Source organism: Salvelinus namaycush, chromosome 12 (genome assembly GCF_016432855.1).
Source record: "Salvelinus namaycush isolate Seneca chromosome 12, SaNama_1.0, whole genome shotgun sequence".
In the NCBI taxonomy this organism is placed as follows: Eukaryota; Metazoa; Chordata; class Actinopteri; order Salmoniformes; family Salmonidae; genus Salvelinus; species Salvelinus namaycush.
The window spans coordinates 8,341,581-8,359,864 of record NC_052318.1 but is presented as its reverse complement, the minus strand read 5'-3'; the positions used below and the strand labels follow the sequence as shown (position 1 = coordinate 8,359,864).

At 48.5% G+C, this 18,284-nt stretch overlaps 1 protein-coding gene across 1 annotated transcript in view; it reads left to right on the top strand.

The window, feature by feature from the left end:
* The window catches only part of LOC120056867 (rap guanine nucleotide exchange factor 6-like), a 181,424-nt gene extending 163,432 nt beyond the window's left edge, over nucleotides 1-17,992 (top strand). Inside the window, exons 23-30 of the mRNA XM_039005122.1 lie at nucleotides 4,477-4,697; nucleotides 5,475-5,651; nucleotides 7,638-7,799; nucleotides 8,106-8,222; nucleotides 9,494-9,716; nucleotides 13,428-13,978; nucleotides 15,570-15,857; nucleotides 16,293-17,992. Of these exons, the coding sequence (XP_038861050.1) occupies nucleotides 4,477-4,697; nucleotides 5,475-5,651; nucleotides 7,638-7,799; nucleotides 8,106-8,222; nucleotides 9,494-9,716; nucleotides 13,428-13,978; nucleotides 15,570-15,857; nucleotides 16,293-16,315 (1,762 nt within the window). The 3' untranslated portion in view covers nucleotides 16,316-17,992. The remainder of the gene's footprint in view (nucleotides 1-4,476; nucleotides 4,698-5,474; nucleotides 5,652-7,637; nucleotides 7,800-8,105; nucleotides 8,223-9,493; nucleotides 9,717-13,427; nucleotides 13,979-15,569; nucleotides 15,858-16,292) is intronic.
* Nucleotides 17,993-18,284: the final 292 nt, after the last annotated feature.

The window sequence follows — 18,284 nt, the reverse complement described above, 5'->3', positions numbered from 1 at the left end:
AATCAGTGTGGGGGGGGTGGGGGATGTTGTCATAGGTGTACCGACCTCGGGCTTGCAGCCATAAGAATTAAGGGCTTGTAAGTAAGCATTTCACGGTAAGGTGTGAAATGTTGTTTTCGGCTCATGTTACAAATAAAGTTTGATTTGACACCATGCAGCACCACTGCTCCCTTCAGGCTCCCTCCACACTAAGCAGCACCACTGTTCCCTTCAGGCTCCCTCCACACTAAGCAGCACCACTGTTCCCTTTAGGCTCCCTCCACACCAAGCAGCACCACTGTTCCCTTCAGGCTCCCTCCACACTAAGCAGCACCACTGTTCCCTTAAGGCTCCCTTTAGGCTCCCTCCACACCAAGCAGCACCACTGTTCCCTTCAGGCTCCCTCCACACCAAGCAGCACCACTGTTCCCTTCAGGCTCCCTCCACACTAAGCAGCACCACTGTTCCCTTTAGGCTCCCTCCACAGCAAGCAGCACCACTGTTCCCTTCAGGCTCCCTTTAGGCTCCCTCCACACCAAGCAGCACCACTGTTCCCTTCAGGCTCCCTCCACACCAAGCAGCACCACTGTTCCCTTCAGGCTCCCTCCACACCAAGCAGCACCACTGTTCCCTTCAGGCTCCCTCCACACTAAGCAGCACCACTGTTCCCTTTAGGCTCCCTCCACACCAAGCAGCACCACTGTTCCCTTCAGGCTCCCTCCACACCAAGCAGCACCACTGTTCCCTTCAGGCTCCCTCCACACTAAGCAGCACCACTGTTCCCTTCAGGCTCCCTCCACACCAAGCAGCACCACTGTTCCCTTCAGGCTCCCTCCACACCAAGCAGCACCACTGTTCCCTTTAGGCTCCCTCCACACCAAGCAGCACCACTGTTCCCTTTAGGCTCCCTCCACACCAAGCAGCACCACTGTTCCCTTCAGGCTCCCTCCACACCAAGCAGCACCACTGTTCCCTTCAGGCTCCCTCCACAGCAAGCAGCACCACTGTTCCCTTCAGCCTCCCTCCACTCCAAGCAGCACCACTGTTCCCTTCAGGCTCCCTCCACACTAAGCAGCACCACTGTTCCCTTTAGGCTCCCTCCACAGCAAGCAGCACCACTGTTCCCTTCAGGCTCCCTCCACAGCAAGCAGCACCACTGTTCCCTTCAGGCTCCCTCCACAGCAAGCAGCACCACTGTTCCCTTCAGGCTCCCTCCACACTAAGCAGCACCACTGTTCCCTTCAGCCTCCCTCCACACCAATCAGCACCACTGTTCCCTTCAGGCTCCCTCCACACCAAGCAGCACCACTGTTCCCTTTAGGCTCCCTCCACACCAAGCAGCACCACTGTTCCCTTCAGGCTCCCTCCACACTAAGCAGCACCACTGTTCCCTTCAGGCTCCCTCCACACTAAGCAGCACCACTGTTCCCTTCAGGCTCCCTCCACACTAAGCAGCACCACTGTTCCCTTCAGGCTCCCTCCACACCAAGCAGCACCACTGTTCCCTTCAGGCTCCCTCCACACCAAGCAGCACCACTGTTCCCTTCAGGCTCCCTCCACACCAAGCAGCACCACTGCTCCCTTCAGCCTACCTCCACACCAAGCAGCACCACTGTTCCCTTCAGGCTCCCTCCACACTAAGCAGCACCACTGTTCCCTTTAGGCTCCCTCCACAGCAAGCAGCACCACTGTTCCCTTCAGGCTCCCCCCACACTAAGCAGCACCACTGTTCCCTTCAGCCTCCCTCCACACCAATCAGCACCACTGTTCCCTTTAGGCTCCCTCCACACCAAGCAGCACCACTGTTCCCTTTAGGCTCCCTCCACACCAAGCAGCACCACTGTTCCCTTTAGGCTCCCTCCACACCAAGCAGCACCACTGTTCCCTTCAGGCTCACTCCACACTAAGCAGCACCACTGTTCCCTTCAGGCTCCCTCCACACTAAGCAGCACCACTGTTCCCTTCAGGCTCCCTCCACACTAAGCAGCACCACTGTTCCCTTTAGGCTCCCTCCACACCAAGCAGCACCACTGTTCCCTTCAGGCTCTCTCCACACTAAGCAGCACCACTGTTCCCTTTAGGCTCCCTCCACACCAAGCAGCACCACTGTTCCCTTCAGGCTCCCTCCACACCAAGCAGCACCACTGTTCCCTTTAGGCTCCCTCCTCACCAAGCAGCACCACTGTTCCCTTCAGGCTCCCTCCACACCAAGCAGCACCACTGTTCCCTTCAGGCTCCCTCCACACTAAGCAGCACCACTGTTCCCTTCAGGCTCCCTCCACACTAAGCAGCACCACTGTTCCCTTCAGGCTCCCTCCACACTAAGCAGCACCACTGTTCCCTTCAGGCTCCCTCCACACTAAGCAGCACCACTGTTCCCTTTAGGCTCCCTCCACACTAAGCAGCACCACTGTTCCCTTTAGGCTCCCTCCACACTAAGCAGCACCACTGTTCCCTTTAGGCTCCCTCCACACCAAGCAGCACCACTGTTCCCTTTAGGCTCCCTCCACACCAAGCAGCACCACTGTTCCCTTTAGGCTCCTTCCACACTAAGCAGCACCACTGTTCCCTTTAGGCTCCCTCCACACCAAGCAGCACCACTGTTCCCTTCAGGCTCCCTCCACACCAAGCAGCACCACTGTTCCCTTCAGGCTCCTTCCACACTAAGCAGCACCACTGTTCCCTTTAGGCTCCCTTCACACCAAGCAGCACCACTGTTCCCTTTAGGCTCCCTTCACACCAAGCAGCACCCCTGTTCCCTTCAGGCTCCTTCCACACTAAGCAGCACCACTGTTCCCTTTAGGCTCCCTTCACACCAAGCAGCATCACTGTTCCCTTTAGGCTCCCTCCACACCAAGCAGCACCACTGTTCCCTTCAGGCTCCTTCCACACTAAGCAGCACCACTGTTCCCTTTAGGCTCCCTTCACACCAAGCAGCACCACTGTTCCCTTTAGGCTCCCTTCACACCAAGCAGCACCACTGTTCCCTTTAGGCTCCCTCCACACCAAGCAGCACCACTGTTCCCTTCAGGCTCCTTCCACACTAAGCAGCACCACTGTTCCCTTTAGGCTCCCTTCACACCAAGCAGCACCACTGTTCCCTTCAGGCTCCTTCCACACTAAGCAGCATCACTGTTCCCTTTAGGCTCCCTCCACACCAAGCAGCACCACTGTTCCCTTCAGGCTCCTTCCACACTAAGCAGCACCACTGTTCCCTTTAGGCTCCTTCCACACTAAGCAGCACCACTGTTCCCTTTAGGCTCCCTCCACACCAAGCAGCACCACTGTTCCCTTTAGGCTCCCTCCACACTAAGCAGCACCACTGTTCCCTTTAGGCTCCCTCCACACCAAGCAGCACCACTGTTCCCTTCAGGCTCCTTCCACACCAAGCAGCACCACTGTTCCCTTTAGGCTCCCTCCACACCAAGCAGCATCACTGCTCCCTTCAGACTCCCTCCTCACCAAGCAGCACCAGTGTTCCCCTAAACATTCACTCTCAAAACAGAAATTATCAACACACCCTTCTCTCCCATGTCTCACTGCTGCTGTAGATGATGTAACAACAGAAGGTGGATTCAATGAGTTATACCTTTAGTAGAACTATTTAAACATATACTGATTTTAGTTAAAGCACACAATCCTCCACCACATTTCATTTGGCACACACACACACACACACAGTTGATATAGGGACTCGGGAGAGATCCTGTGTGTGTCCCCATCCTCGGTCAGCTCCTTCAGTGGTGGCGGTGCCTCTGTCCTTCCTTGACTGTACTGTTTCAATGTCATTGGGTCTTGCTTGCAGGAAGAAGAGGTGGAAGAGTTTAGGGTAAGTCCCCTGGTAATAGTCCAGCCACCCAGTCACCACGCACCCCCCCAGTCGCCAGCGCCCTCCCAAACTGCATGCCCCTTTCGTGTGTCGATCGGTCCCTAACTCTTTCATTCACAAATCCATCCTATCCAAAAGATCACCATTGGATCAGACGAGTCTGTTTTGCATTGTGTGTGCATCCTGCCATTTTACCCAGATTCATTTAATGTTCTAACCATTTTTGACTGTCAAACAGAATGTTATGTTTCATTTACCCATTTGTTTTAGCATGGTGCATCAGCGAGAGGCATCCTTGTTGCATGGTTGTGTTAGAACCTGCTATGTTCCAATGCACTGTATTCAGAATCATGTTAAGTGACCTTCCCATCAAAGTGCTCTCTGAATGTCCTGAGCTTGTGTTACAGTGACAGTTTGACAGGAAGGTAATAGTTTTGAGAGACTGCATGACCATAACCTGTAGAGCATGTCTGTTTGGTGTCTCCCTCCCTGTTTGAATGTCTCCACTGAAGTCCTGAATAACTGACTGGTCTCCCTCACTGTTTTAATGTCTCCACTGAAGTCCTGAATAACTGACCGGTCTCCCTCCCTGTTTAATGTCTCCCCATACTTCTCTCCCTTGCTCTCTCCATTCCTCACTCCATCCACTTCTTCTCTCCTCCATCCAGGTCTCTGAGTCAGGGCAGCACCAACTCCAACATGTTAGACGTACAGGGCGGGGCCCATAAGAAGCGTGTGCGTCGCAGCTCGCTGCTCAACGCTAAGAAGCTGTACGAGGATGCTCAGATGGCCCGTAAGGTCAAGCAGTACCTGTCCAACCTGGCGGTGGAGACGGACGAGGAGAAACACCAGACCATGTCTCTACAGTGTGAGCCTACCTACAGCACCTGTGAGTCTGAGTCAACACCGTAACAACCATTTTGGTGGCCAAATGCAAAAATGTATAACACAGGGTCTATTTAAATTGAAGAGACTCAATTCAGGAAGTGATTTGAATTTAAAATAAAAATGACATTTTGGAAATAAATATAATATATTTAAAAAAAGATAATTATTGAATTGGAACGTCAGTTTACTTCCTGAATTGACTGACTTCAATTCGAATTGACCCCAACCCTGGTATAATACTTGTAAAACTTGGTCTGATTATAACGCCTGACAACATGGAACAAATGGGGCAAATTTGACCCTGACAAATGGGACAACATTTCCTCCATTCACTTGGAATGAAGTTTTGTTCACTTGAGTGTCTTTATCTTGCCTTACACTGCCACCTAGTGGGCAGTATATGTTTCACATTCTGCATTGCCCTACTGAGAGAAGAGAAGTTTCTCCTTGTTTAAAAATGAATCAAGTGCTGTAATAATATTATTCATATTCCCACAAATTAAAAAAAATACATTTAGCAAGATGCTGTACAAATATACCCATTTCATTAATCTTACTATACATTTGTCAGACATTTCCTCTCTGTGACCACCTTGTTGTCTTAGCTTCCTCTGTTTCGTCTTTGTGTTTACTATGTTTATACACCAACCCTCTGGAGTAACTGATCAGGCCATTCATAGTGCTGATGTTTCTGGGATTACTGACTTTCTGCACTGGAACATAATAATCTTGCAGTGCCTGGTGCCAAATTAATTATTTCCTGTTTCGATGACTACAGTGTCCAAGAACTTGAGTGAGCGACGGTCCAACAAGTCGGACATGTCTCCAGTGTCGCTGCGCTCGTCACTGCACGGGGGGAAGACCCAGAACCGCGTGTCTCAGGTGCTCCAGGTCCAGGTACCCCTCTACCCCCTACGGAAGAAGAGCACGGCCAAAGACATTCACAGCGCACACAGTGAGTCACTGGAACTGTTACTATCTTCTAGGGTTGGAAATGACCCATTAACTTTCACAAGATTTCCAGAAGTCCCGGTTGGATGATCCTGTGGATAGAAATAGCATCAGAAGAGATGCTATACAAATCAAAGACAATTGAGTTTGACTACAGTATCTGTTAGTCAATGTTAAACATGTTGCCTATTAGTGATTTTATAGTGAGTAAAGGCACAGTGATGCCGAAACATTGGTAAATACCCATTCAATTGCTGGGAGATTACACATGGAGTGTGCGACTTATTTTATTTTGATAGTTTATTCGCCGTTAGTCAGCACTTCCACACAAACTATTATTTTGGGTGTGCGCCAGATCATGTTTTTTTAATTTCAATTGATTGGACATGATTTGGAAAGGCGCACACACACAAGGTCCCACAGTTGACAGTGCATGTCAGAGACAAATCCAAGCCATGAGGTCGAAGGAATTGTCAGAGACAAGATTGTGTCGAGAGACAGATCTGGGGAAAGGTAACAAAACATTTCTGCAGCATTGAAGTTCCCAAAGAACACAGTGGTCTCCATCATTCTTAAATGGAAGAAGTTTAGAACCATCAAGACTCTTCCTAGAGCTGGCCGCCCGGCCAAACTGAGAAATCGGGGAGAAGGGCCTTGGTCAGGGAGGTGACCAAGAACCCGATGGTCACTCTGACAGAGTTCCTCTGTGGAGATGGTTGTCCTTCTGGAAGGTTCTCCCATCTCTGCAGCACTTCACCAACCAAGCATTTATGGTAGAGTGGCAGGACGGAAGGCACTCTTCAGTAACAGGTACATGACAGCCCGCTTGGAGTTTGCAAAAAGGCACCTAAAGGACTCTCAGACCATGAGAAACAAGATTCTCTGGTCTGATGAAACCTAGATTAAACTCTTTAGCCTGAATGCCAAGCGTCACGTCTGGAGGAAGCCTGGCACCATCCCTACGGTAAGGCATGGTGGTGGCAGCATCAGGCTGTGGGGATGTTTTTCAGCAGCAGGGACTGGGAGACTAGTCCGGATTGAGGGGAAATATGAACGGAGCAAAGTACAGAGAGATCCTTGACAAAACCTGCTCCAGAGCGCTCAGGACCTCAGACTGGAGCGGAGGTTCACCTTCCAACAGGACAACGACCCTAAGCACAAAGCCAAGACAACGCAGAAGTGGCTTCGGGACACGTCTCGGAATGTCTCTGAGTGGCCCAGCCGGAGCCCGGACTTGAACCCGATCTAACATCTCTGGCGAAACCTGAAAATAGCTGTGCAGCGACGCTCCCCATCCAACCTGACAGACCATGAGTGGGTCTGTTGAGAAGAATGGGCAACTCCCCAAATAAAGTGTGTAGCTTCATACCCAAGAAGACTCTAGGCTGTAATCACTCCCAAAGGTGCTTCAACAAAGTATTGAGTAAAGGGTCTGAATACTTATGTAAATGTGGTATTTCTGTTTTTTTTTTACCTGTTTTTGCTTTGTCATTATGGGGTGTGTGTAGATTGAGGAAAGAATACAATTTAATCCATTTTAGAATAAGGCTGTAACGTAACTGTGGAAAAAGTCAAGGGGTCTGAATACTTTCTGAATGCACTGTATCTCTCTCTCTCTCTCGCCCTCACAGACTATAACAGTGTGTATCTCTCTCTCTCTCCCCCTCCCAGACTATAACAGTGTGTATCTCTGTCTCTCTCCCCCTCCCAGACTATAACAGTGTGTATCTCTGTCTCTCTCCCCCTCACAGACTATAACAGTGTGTATCTCTGTCTCTCTCCCCCTCCCAGACTATAACAGTGTGTATCTCTGTCTCTCTCCCCCTCCCAGACTATAACAGTGTGTATCTCTGTCTCTCTCCCCCTCACAGACTATAACAGTGTGTATCTCTGTCTCTTTCCCCTCACAGACTATAACAGTGTGTATCTCTCTCTCTATCCCCTTCACAGACTATAACAGTGTGTATCTCTGTCTCTCTCCCCCTCCCAGACTCCAGCTCTCCCCAGGTGATAAAGAAGCATCCCAGCTCCCAGCTCAGCCAATCAGAGGACAGTACCTGTTTTGGGAAGAGGCCTGCTGAAGACACTGTGTCCACCGTTTCCTCCCTGCATTCCAGCCCCACTGTATCGCCACAGGGCTCCCCTCGCAAAGGTCTACACCCTGGCTACCTCACATTACCTCTCACTACAGCATCTTCTACAATCCATTCATCCATCTCACAACTCATACCCATAACTCAGAACCAAGCATTCCCATTCTTCATCAAAGGTTTGTACCTCACCGTCAGTACCCTCTATATATCAGCACCTCAACCCAGGATCCCTCGCTCACCGTACATACATACACATCTTGCTGTAGTCCTATTCCCTCATCTCATCTATCCATACTCTAATTTTGTGTCGTCTTAATCAAGCACCTCAATCATTCTCCCCGTCTCTCTCCTGTGTTTGTCTACAGTGGGAGGCGTGGTCAACCCCCAGCATAACACCAACAGCCAGATGAACCGGTCTGGCTCGTCGTCCTCTCTGACCAGCGAGGCCAGCACCAAGGCAGGCAGCCGCAGCTACGGCATAGGTGGGGCTCTCCTCCACAAGAGGTTCCTGCAGATGACCAGGCAGCACATCAGAGACAGGGAGGAAGGCAGGGACAGAGAGATGGAGGTGGAGACAGAGCAGGCAGGGCCAGGGATGATGAGCCACTCTGGGCCCCATGGAGACCCAGAAGCAGGGGCCGCAAAGGCCACCAGGCCAGGGACCCCCACTCCCCAGGCAGAGACCTCGACAGGGCCAGAGCCTCTAACCCCCCCCAGGCACAGACTAACAGAGTCCCCCCTGAGGAAGAGGCTGAGGGAGCTGTCCCCGTTCAGGATGCTGAGGGGGAGGAGTCAGTCTAGGGAAAGGCTGGCTGCAGTGTTAGTGGCTAGGACACCAGTGGAGCGTCCGGGGCACTCGGGGCCCTCTGAGGCCCAGGAGGGTAGCCCAGGACAGAGACAGGCTGAGCAGGTCAAAGGGCAGGCAAGAAGGTCAGCCAGCCCCAGCAGGGCCTTTGTATGGCTCTGCAGAGACCGACATAAGAGGAGAAAGACTATCTGAAAGACAGACTGAGGAAGTAGCACAGTAGTCCCTCTGTAAAGTAATGAACACTAAAGTTGGCTTAGAGGACAGAGGCAATCTGCTAGACTGAGGAAGTACATTCTGTGTGAAGTGAACTGAATACGTATTTTATGTGTACAGAAAGTTTTGTCATGAGGTTTCAGCAGTTCATTGAAATATGTTGGTGAAAGTTTTCATGTATTGTATCATACATGTTAGTTGTGGTTCAGTCCAAGTTGATCCACAACGAAGGGACAGAGAATGCATAATGATTTTAAAAGGCAGCTAGTTTTAATATGCAGTACGATCTTGAGTTTTCAGAATTTGTTACCGAAATACTTCAACGTTAGATGTTATTTATGACATTCACAAAATAAGATAGAATAAGGTAAGTTAAGCATGTTGTGTTCAAGAGGCTCTACAGGTCAACTGCAATGTGAAAAGGGTGCTCCCAATTTCCACTGTTTTAATGTTGATTATTAGTTTTCTACAGATGTTATTGATGAGCATGGGAGAAACTAAAACAAAGATGATGAGATGTTTATCCTACTTATATATTTTTTTACAGGATTTCAGTTTTTGAAATAAAACAGTTTGTTAAAGCCAGTCCTGATCAGTGTTGGACATGCTGCTGATCTGTATGTAGAGCGTCTGTAGTAGAGTCGAGGGTGTTAGATCTAGTGAAGGTTGGTAGAGGCTGTGTGTGGATGATCACTTCTCCAGGCTGATCATCTCCTCCTCGTTCTACCCCAGGCTATGCCCTGATGCCTGCAGGGAAGTCAGACAACCTGTCCGACTCCAGCCACAGTGAGATCTCGTCCCGCTCCAGCATCGTCAGTAACTGCTCAGTGGACTCCATGCCTGTTGGTCCTGCAGAGGAGCGCCGTGGCATCAAGACCAGGGATACCACAGAGACCCCAGGCACCACCACGCAACTCACACATGCCAACTCTGACTGCAGCCAGCCCAGCACCAGGTAACACACACACGCACGTAACACACACACACACGCACTTATACACACGCACGCACGTATACACACACACGCACGTACGTACACACGCACGTACGTATACACACACACGCACGCACGTATACACACACGCACGTATACACACACGCACGTAACACACACATGCACGTACGTATACACACACGCACGTATTCACGCACGTATACACACACACACACGTATACACACACACACACGTATACACACACGCACGTATACACACACACGTATACACACACGCACGTATACACACACGCACGTATACACACATGCACGTATACACACACACACGTATACACACACACTGTAGACAAAGCAGACACCCGCCAACAACTGACACTAGTCATCCCTACACCAGACACACACAAACACACACACACACACACATCGTATACCTCCTCAAAGCAGACCCGCACCCCTTCAACCTGGGTTCCAATTATGTCCTTGGCTCGTTAAAGCAGCGGACAGGAAATCATAAAAGCCCACTGTTTATCAACATCACATGTTTACTCCCTCCCACATTACCTGTGCTGTTCCTTTTATGTGGACAGCTTTTAATTCCAACAAGTAAACAACCCCCTTTACTGTCCCTCCAGGATGATGCCTCCCTGGCATAAATATTATATACTTCTTGGTCACAATAATCTCCTTTTGTGTAATATTTTATTACCTGAGAACCTGCTGCAGTGGCGGTGGCAGTCTGTTCATTAAATATTGTTTATTTGAACTCCCGGCACACTCCGTAAAAAACATTTTACATGAATCAAACAGTGTCTGGTTAATGGAAGGAAAGGAGTAGAGCACAACTTTGCTTTATGGTGGGTACAGTGATAAATCCTAGAGACACTGTGTGCTCTGCAGTGTGAGACTGATTGGGGGTAGAAGCTGTTAAGAAGCCTTTTTGACCTAGACTTGGTGCTAATGTACTGCTTGCCGTGCGGTAGCAGAGGGAACAGTCTGTGACTAGGGTTGCTGGAGTCTTCTGACACCGCCTGGTATAGAGGTCCTGGATGGCAGGAAGCTTGGCCCCAGTGATGTACTGGGCCGTACGCACTACCCTCTGTAGTGCCTTGCGGACGCAGGCCGAACAATTCCAATACCAGGCGGTGATGCAACCTGTCAGGATGCTCTCGATGGTGCAGCTGTAGAACTTTTTGAGGAACCATGCCAAATCTTTTCAGTTTCCTGAGGCATTGTCGTGCCCTCTTCACGACTGTCTTGGTGTGTTTGGACCATGAAAGATTGTTGGTGATGTGGACACCAAGGAACTTGAAGCTCTCAACTTGCTCCACTACAGCCCCGTCGATGAGAATGGGAGCGTGCTCGGTCCTCCATTTTCTGTAGTCCACAATCATCTCCTTTGTCTTGATCACGTTTTGGGAGAGGTTGTTATCCTGGCACCACACTGCCAGGTCTCAGACCTCCTCCCTATAGGCTGTCTCATTGTTGTCATTGATCAGGCCTACCGCTGTTGTCGTCGGTAACTTAATGATGGTGTTGGAGTCATGCTTGGCCATGCAGTCATGGGTGAACAGGGAGTACTGGAGGGGACTGAGCACGCACCCCTGAGGGGCCCCTGTGTTGAGGATCAGCGTGGTAGATGTTGTTACCTACCCTTACCACCTGGGGGTGACATGACAAGAAGTCCAGGATCCAGTTGCAGAGGGAGGTGTTTAGTCCCAGGGTCCTTAGCTTAGTGATGCGCTTTGAGGGCACTATGGTGTTGAACGCTGAGCTGTAGTCAATGAACAGCATTATCACATAAGTGTTCCTTTTGTCCAGGTGGGAAAGGGCAGTGTTGAGTACAATATCGATTGCATCATCTCTGGATCTGTTGGGGCGGTATGCAAATTGGAGTGGGTCTAGGATTTCTGGGATAATGGTGTTGTGAGCCATGTCCAGCCTTTCAAAGCACTTCATGGCTACAGATGTGAGTGCTACTTGTCGGTAGTCATTTAGGCAGGTTACCTTGGTGTTCTTGTGCACAGGGACTATTTTTATTTTTATGTAACTATGGTGGTCTGCTTGAAACATGTAGGTATGACAGACTCAGTCAGGGACAGGTTGAAAATGTCAGTGAAGACACTTGCCAGTTGGTCCGCGCATGCTTTGAGTACACATCCTGGTAATCTGTCTGGCCCTGCGGCCTTGTGAATGTTGACCTGTTTAAAGGTCTTGCTCACATCGGCTACGGAGAGCGTGATCACAGTAGTTCGGAACAGCTGATGCTCTCATGCATACTTCAGTGTTGCTTGCCTCGAAGCGAGCATAGGAGTTATTTAGCTCATCTGGTAGGCTCGTGTCACTGGGCAGCTCGCAGCTGTGCTTCCCTTGTAGTCCGTAATAGTTTGCAAGCCCTGCCACATCCGACGAGCATCGGAGCCGGTGTAGTACAATTCAATCTTAGTCCTGTATTGACGCTTTGCCTGTTTTATGGGTTGTCAAAGGGCTTAGCGTGATTTCTTATAAGTGTCCGGGTGCAGCTCTACCCTTTAGCTCAGTGCAGATGTTACCTGTAATCCATGGCTTTTGGTTGTGGTATGTATGTACGGTCACTGTGGGGACGACGTCATCGATGCACTTATTGATGAAGCCAGTGACTGATGTGTTGTACTCTTCAATGCCATCAGAAGAATCCCGGAACATATTCCAGCCTGTACTAGCATAATAGTCCTGTAGCTTAGCATCTGCGTCCTCTGACCACTTCCTTTTTGAGCAAGTCACTGGTACTGCCTGCTTTAGTTTGTAAGCAGGAATCAGGAGAATAGAATTATGGTCAGATTTGCCAAATGGAGGGCAAGGGAGAGCTTTGTACGCGCCTCTGTGTGTGGAGTAAAGGTGGTTTAGAGTTTTTTTTTCTCTGGTTGGACATTTAACATGCTGGTAGAAATGAGGTAAAACGGATGTAAGCTTGCTTGCTTTAAAGTCCCCGGCCACTTGGAGCGCCGCCTCTGGATGAGCATTTTCCTGTTTGCTTATGGCCTTATACAGCTCGTTGAGTACGGTCTTAGTGCCAGCATTGGTTTGTGGTGGTAAATAGACAGTTACAAAAAATATAGACAAAAACTCTCTTGGTAAATAGTCTGGTCTACTGCTTATCATGAGATACTCTACCTCAGGCAAGCAAAACCTCGAGACTTCCTTATTATTAGATTTCGCGCACCAGCTGTTATTTACAAATAGACACAGACCGCCACCCCTTGTCTTACCGGAGGCAGCTGTTCTATCTTGCCGAAAACACAGCCAGCTGTATGTTATCCATGTCGTCGTTCAGCAACGACTCGGTGAAACATAAGATATGACAGTTTTTAATGTCCAATTGGTAGGATATCCTTGATCGGAGCTCATCCATTTTGTTATCCAATGATTGCACGGTGGATAATTGGACTAATGGTAGAGGGGGTTTACTCACTCACCTACAAATTATTTTCTTCATGCAAATGACAGGGATTTGAGCCCGTTTCAGAGAAAGCAGTAAATCCTTCGCGTCGGACTCGTTAAAGAAAAAATATTTTTCCAGTGCAAGGTGAGCACAGAGTAATCGCTGTTCTGATGTCCAAAAATATCACAGTTGGTTAGGAGCACATAAAACGACAGCCGTCCTCTCCGGCGCCATTCTTGCATTATCATTTCTTCTCTGTTTCATTGTGTTTCCTTCTCTCTTCTCCTGGTCAGTTTGTCTTTGGCGCGGGGCCAGGTGACGCGGGGCTCCACCTTCACCTCCTCGACCTCCACAGAGGAACTGGCCCCCGACCACGCTTCCCTGGACAGCGTGGTCGACAGCGGGCGGGGAAGCTGGACCTCCTGCTCCTCCAACTCCCATGACAGCTTCCAGAGCCTGCCTGTCCCCCTTCTAGGCCTGGGCCGACCCCCTGCCTGGGACCACCTGGCGCCTGGGGGCTTCCGCCACACCCAGCTAGCAGGGCCTATAGCAGAGGTGGAGGCTGGGCCAGCCGGGGAGGGGGTAGTGGGAGCACCAGGGGCGGGGTCCAGGGGAGGAGAGGATGCCAAGAGGCTCTCCAGAGACAGTTCAGAGCTCAACCAATCACGGCAGAGCTGGGCCTCGTCATCCTCGCTGTCTGACACATATGAGGGGAACTACGGCACCATCAAACGCCGCACTGCAGACGGTGCCTCAGACGCCACTTGGGAGGGGCACGACGCACCCCAAAGCACAGCCCCCATCTACAAAACGGTCACTTCAAGCACCGAGAAAGGCCTCATAGGTGAGGGTCCACTGTGTGTCTTCTCCATCACCTCTACCGTACTGTGGTGTTAGTGTGTAACTGTAAATCCCACTTGTGACATGCTGTGTAGATGGGTGTGGTGTGTGTTGAGGAATGACAACAGCAGATTTGTACACTTTTGGAAAACATTTATACTTCCTCTCTTATGGCTTTGGATACACTCGCTTTGCCTGGCCACCAGTCTCAAAACCAGTCTCAAAAACAGCTGTGGCACAAATTGCTTCTGTTTTTTCACCCATGCGGTCCACAGAACTGCAGTATAGTGGGATTTTTTTAACCGGGGTCCCCTGCTTGTGCTATTTGCTCAGCTGCATTTACTACTACTCTACCACATACTGTATTCTCCAGCTGGTCTACTTCTATAACATGATGAATTATGCTTTTTCTGTTTACTTAATCTTCTGTAATGCAGCAGAGACAGTGTTCTGTAATGCAGCAGAGGCAGTGTTCTGTAATGCAGCTGAGGCAGTGTTCTGTAATGCAGCTGAGGCAGTGTTCTGTAATGCAGCTGAGGCAGTGTTCTGTAATGCAGCAGAGGCACTGTTCTGTAATGCAGCAGAGGCACTGTTCTGTAATGCAGCAGAGGCACTGTTCTGTAATGCAGCAGAGGCACTGTTCTGTAATGCAGCAGAGGCACTGTTCTGTAATGCAGCAGAGGCACTGTTCTGTAATGCAGCAGAGGCACTGTTCTGTAATGCAGCAGAGGCACTGTTCTGTAATGCAGCAGAGGCACTGTTCTGTAATGCAGCAGAGGCACTGTTCTGTAATGCAGCAGAGGCACTGTTCTGTAATGCAGCAGAGGCACTGTTCTGTAATGCAGCAGAGGCAGTGTTCTGTAATGCAGCAGAGGCAGTGTTCTGTAATGCAGCAGAGCACAGAGATAGTGGTATTCCCTATAAAGTGCACTACTTTTGACCAGGGTTTCCTATGTAGTCCATTCCTTTTGACCAGAGCCCTATGGGCATTAAATTAGGAATTCGGGTGCCATTTGGTACGAAGCGAATGTATCGTCCTCAGACTGGATGGACAGGAGGATTAAAAAGTAGGGCCGGGACGAAACCAGTATCACAAAATGTTTCCATGGCAAAGATAAAAAAACATGAAGCAGACCACACTCTTTGGTCCTTTTAAAAAACCTGCTATTGTGTACTTATAGCTTGGTAAATACATAATTGTGACTCTGGATGACAACATAATGTTTGTTTCCAACATTAGGACTGTTTTCCTAAAGAACTTTAATCCACTTAACTTCCTAAAGAAGTTAAATCCACTGTTTTGTTTCCTTGCTACGATATTAACGAGTATCGTGATACTGGTATCGTCCCAGGCCTATTGAAGAGCAGTACAGTACATGCCAAATCTGCTGCTACCATTCATCTCACACACCAACCACACCACCTGCCGGTCGGCCTCTTTATTTCAGTGGTTTTGTAGCTACGTAGTGGTGGTGAAACAGCTCATTGTTTTATTTTCTAAATTTTTGTTTTGTTTCTCCATTCCTTCCCTCCCTCCCCCCTTCATCACCGTCACACCACCCTTCCCGGTTTCCTCCCTCATTCCCGGTGGCCAGTGTATTGTGTAACCTCTCCCACCAAGGACGATAGGTACAGGGGGCCTCCCCCCACCCCTCCAGGATACCAGGGCCTCACCCTGGTTAACGGACTGGATGGAGCTCCTCCTCGGCTCCCCCACTTGCGGCCACCCGACTATAGCGTGGCCCTGCAGAGGTCTAAGCTGCTACAGAGCCCCGGAGGCCTGGTGGAGCCCCGGAGCCTAGGTGTGAACCACCACCACGAATCCCAGGGCCAGTCCAGGCCAGGCAGCGTCTGCCTACAGGGTATGGAGGATAGTGAGGATGGTATGTGGAGAAAGACGGAGACCAACCCCAGCCAGGGACAACATGGAGGACCATAGCACCAGGCAGGCCATGTTGTAGTAGACTAGACTAGCTCTCTGTGATGCTGCAGGAGTTACCTAGTTAGTGGCAGAGTTGGGTTACCTGGCAAATGATTCACCGTTGAAGGTCTCTGATTTGGATGTAATCTGAGCCTCAGCTTGTTGCTGCCTTTTTGTCTGTTATCAACAGTAAGCAGGTGAAGTCACAGTATAGAATGTTAGGAATGGTAAAATGTCTCTAGTTAGAGGCAAAACTAGCTTGCACATTTCACATGAGACGATAACTTAGCATACCAATATGTCTTTGATAGTGCTGTAAGATGTGCCTAGATGTTTTGTCTGAAGTAATTGTGTCTTCAGTGTTAGGTTAACTCTCCTCTCCTCTTATCTATTGCAGATGAGCAGGTGTCAGCTGTGTAGACTAGACGCCTGAACGGACACGGCAGGTCGTTGGAGGGAGGGTGAGAGGATGAGGGAGGGAAAGGTGCTTTTAACCTGCCATGCTGCCGCCTCTGGGCACACTCCTCTCACCCCTCGCTCCTCTCCAGGTCCTCAGTCTCAGCTGACGGCTGCTCGAGGCCAAACCAACGGCACCCCCACAGAACTTGTACAATCGTCTCTTTTTACTCCATTTTGAAAAGGTTTTAGCAACTCTCCTGTGTTTAGACTCCCACTGCCCTGGAACAGAGCTGTAAACCGACTGAGATGTGATGTCACGGGGTGTGGCTGAGGCGTTTGGGACACAGTGCTTATGAAGAAGGGATGGACGATGCCTGCTGATCACTCAATGTCTTTTTAACAGTACCTCTATTTGCTTTGGTGCTCTCTTGTCCCAGGTTTTTTAAAATGGTTTTTCCTCAGTCGATGCATGAAAGTGATTGTTTTTTAGCCGTTTGCTTGATTGCGCTCAGCTTTAAATGGCATGCAGACATGAGCGTAGCTCTGAGAATATCCAGGAAAGGAGAAAGCATTTATTTTTCTTCTCTGTAGTTTAGAAAGCAGAGATCTGGCAGTCGGCAGAAATGCCCTCGAGTCAAGAGTGACTCCACATATCTTTTAATTTGGAGGAGTGGGTGTGGGCAGCTCTTATTGCACCTTGTGGAGTTTCAACAGCATCTCAGGTCATTGTGTATGCTGCACCACACCCTCATCTATTCAGACGCTCTCTCTTTCTGCGCTTGTTAACCTACGGTAACATGAGGTACTTTACTTGCATGCTTCCATCTGTATGTTTAATGAATGTTATTCTAAGTTGTTTTTAATGAGTTGACAAACAAAAAGGCTCACTGTTGTAGAATAGTACAATGTTTTATTTTATTGCAGTACTGTAAAACAAAATATTATCACTGTACAAACGTTATTTGGTAAGCTTTAAATGCGAGGCGTGCAGCCAACAGCCCAAAGTTGTTTACACAGATGCTTACAAACTTGTTTAGTGTGTTTGTTTGTTACACTAGTAGTTGTCTATTGAATTAAAAGCTAAAATGTAAATGTATTATGATTTCAGGTTAATTTGATATGTAAAGTATTTTTTATGCGGTAAGAATATGTGGATGCAGCATAAACAACACAGTGTTTTCTTTTAATGTACCTCTTCTAACTTGGCTATTAAGTGTCTGCTAATCTGGTTTAGTTGTCATGGCAACAAAAGAAAAAACTGCTTGACAATGGAAAATGCATTGCAATGCATTAATAGTTTCTTCTTATTGCAATCAAAAGCTCATTATTTGTTGAGGTTTTAACCCTCTAGGGTTGAGGGTGAAACTGCTGAATGTTATTGTCATTAGGGATATAACTGGACTTACTAGTTGGGAGTCTTTCCTTCAGCTGTCTTTTCTGTGTGTGACGCTTGTTGTTTTCTGTTTTGCCATACTAAGACTTGAAAATATGAATGGTTATATATAAACAGTGCATGTATACATTTATACATATATTTTTGGTTTGTCATAAATTAATGTTACAGATATTGTATAGATGAAAAGAGTCCTCTATAAATGCTATTTTAATATTTTGTTATAATAAAATCAAAGATTGTGATTGCCCCTTTGCTGTCATTGGGCAGGAATCTTTTGAATATATATATTTTTTTGCTCTCTGCTCTCTGGATCGATTTTGGTTTGACTCCTCTTGATGTGTTGTTGTATAGGTGTTTATTATACAGTTGAAGTCGGAAGTTTACATACACCTTAGCCAAATACATTTAAACTCAGTTTTTCACAATTCCTGACATTTAATCCTAGTAAAAATTCCCTGTCTTAGGTCAGTTAGGATCACCATTTTATTTTAAGAATGTGAAATGTCAGAATAATAGTAGAGAGAATGATTTATTTCAGCTTTTATTTCTTTCATCACATTCCCAGTGGGTCAGAAGTTTACACACTCAATTAGT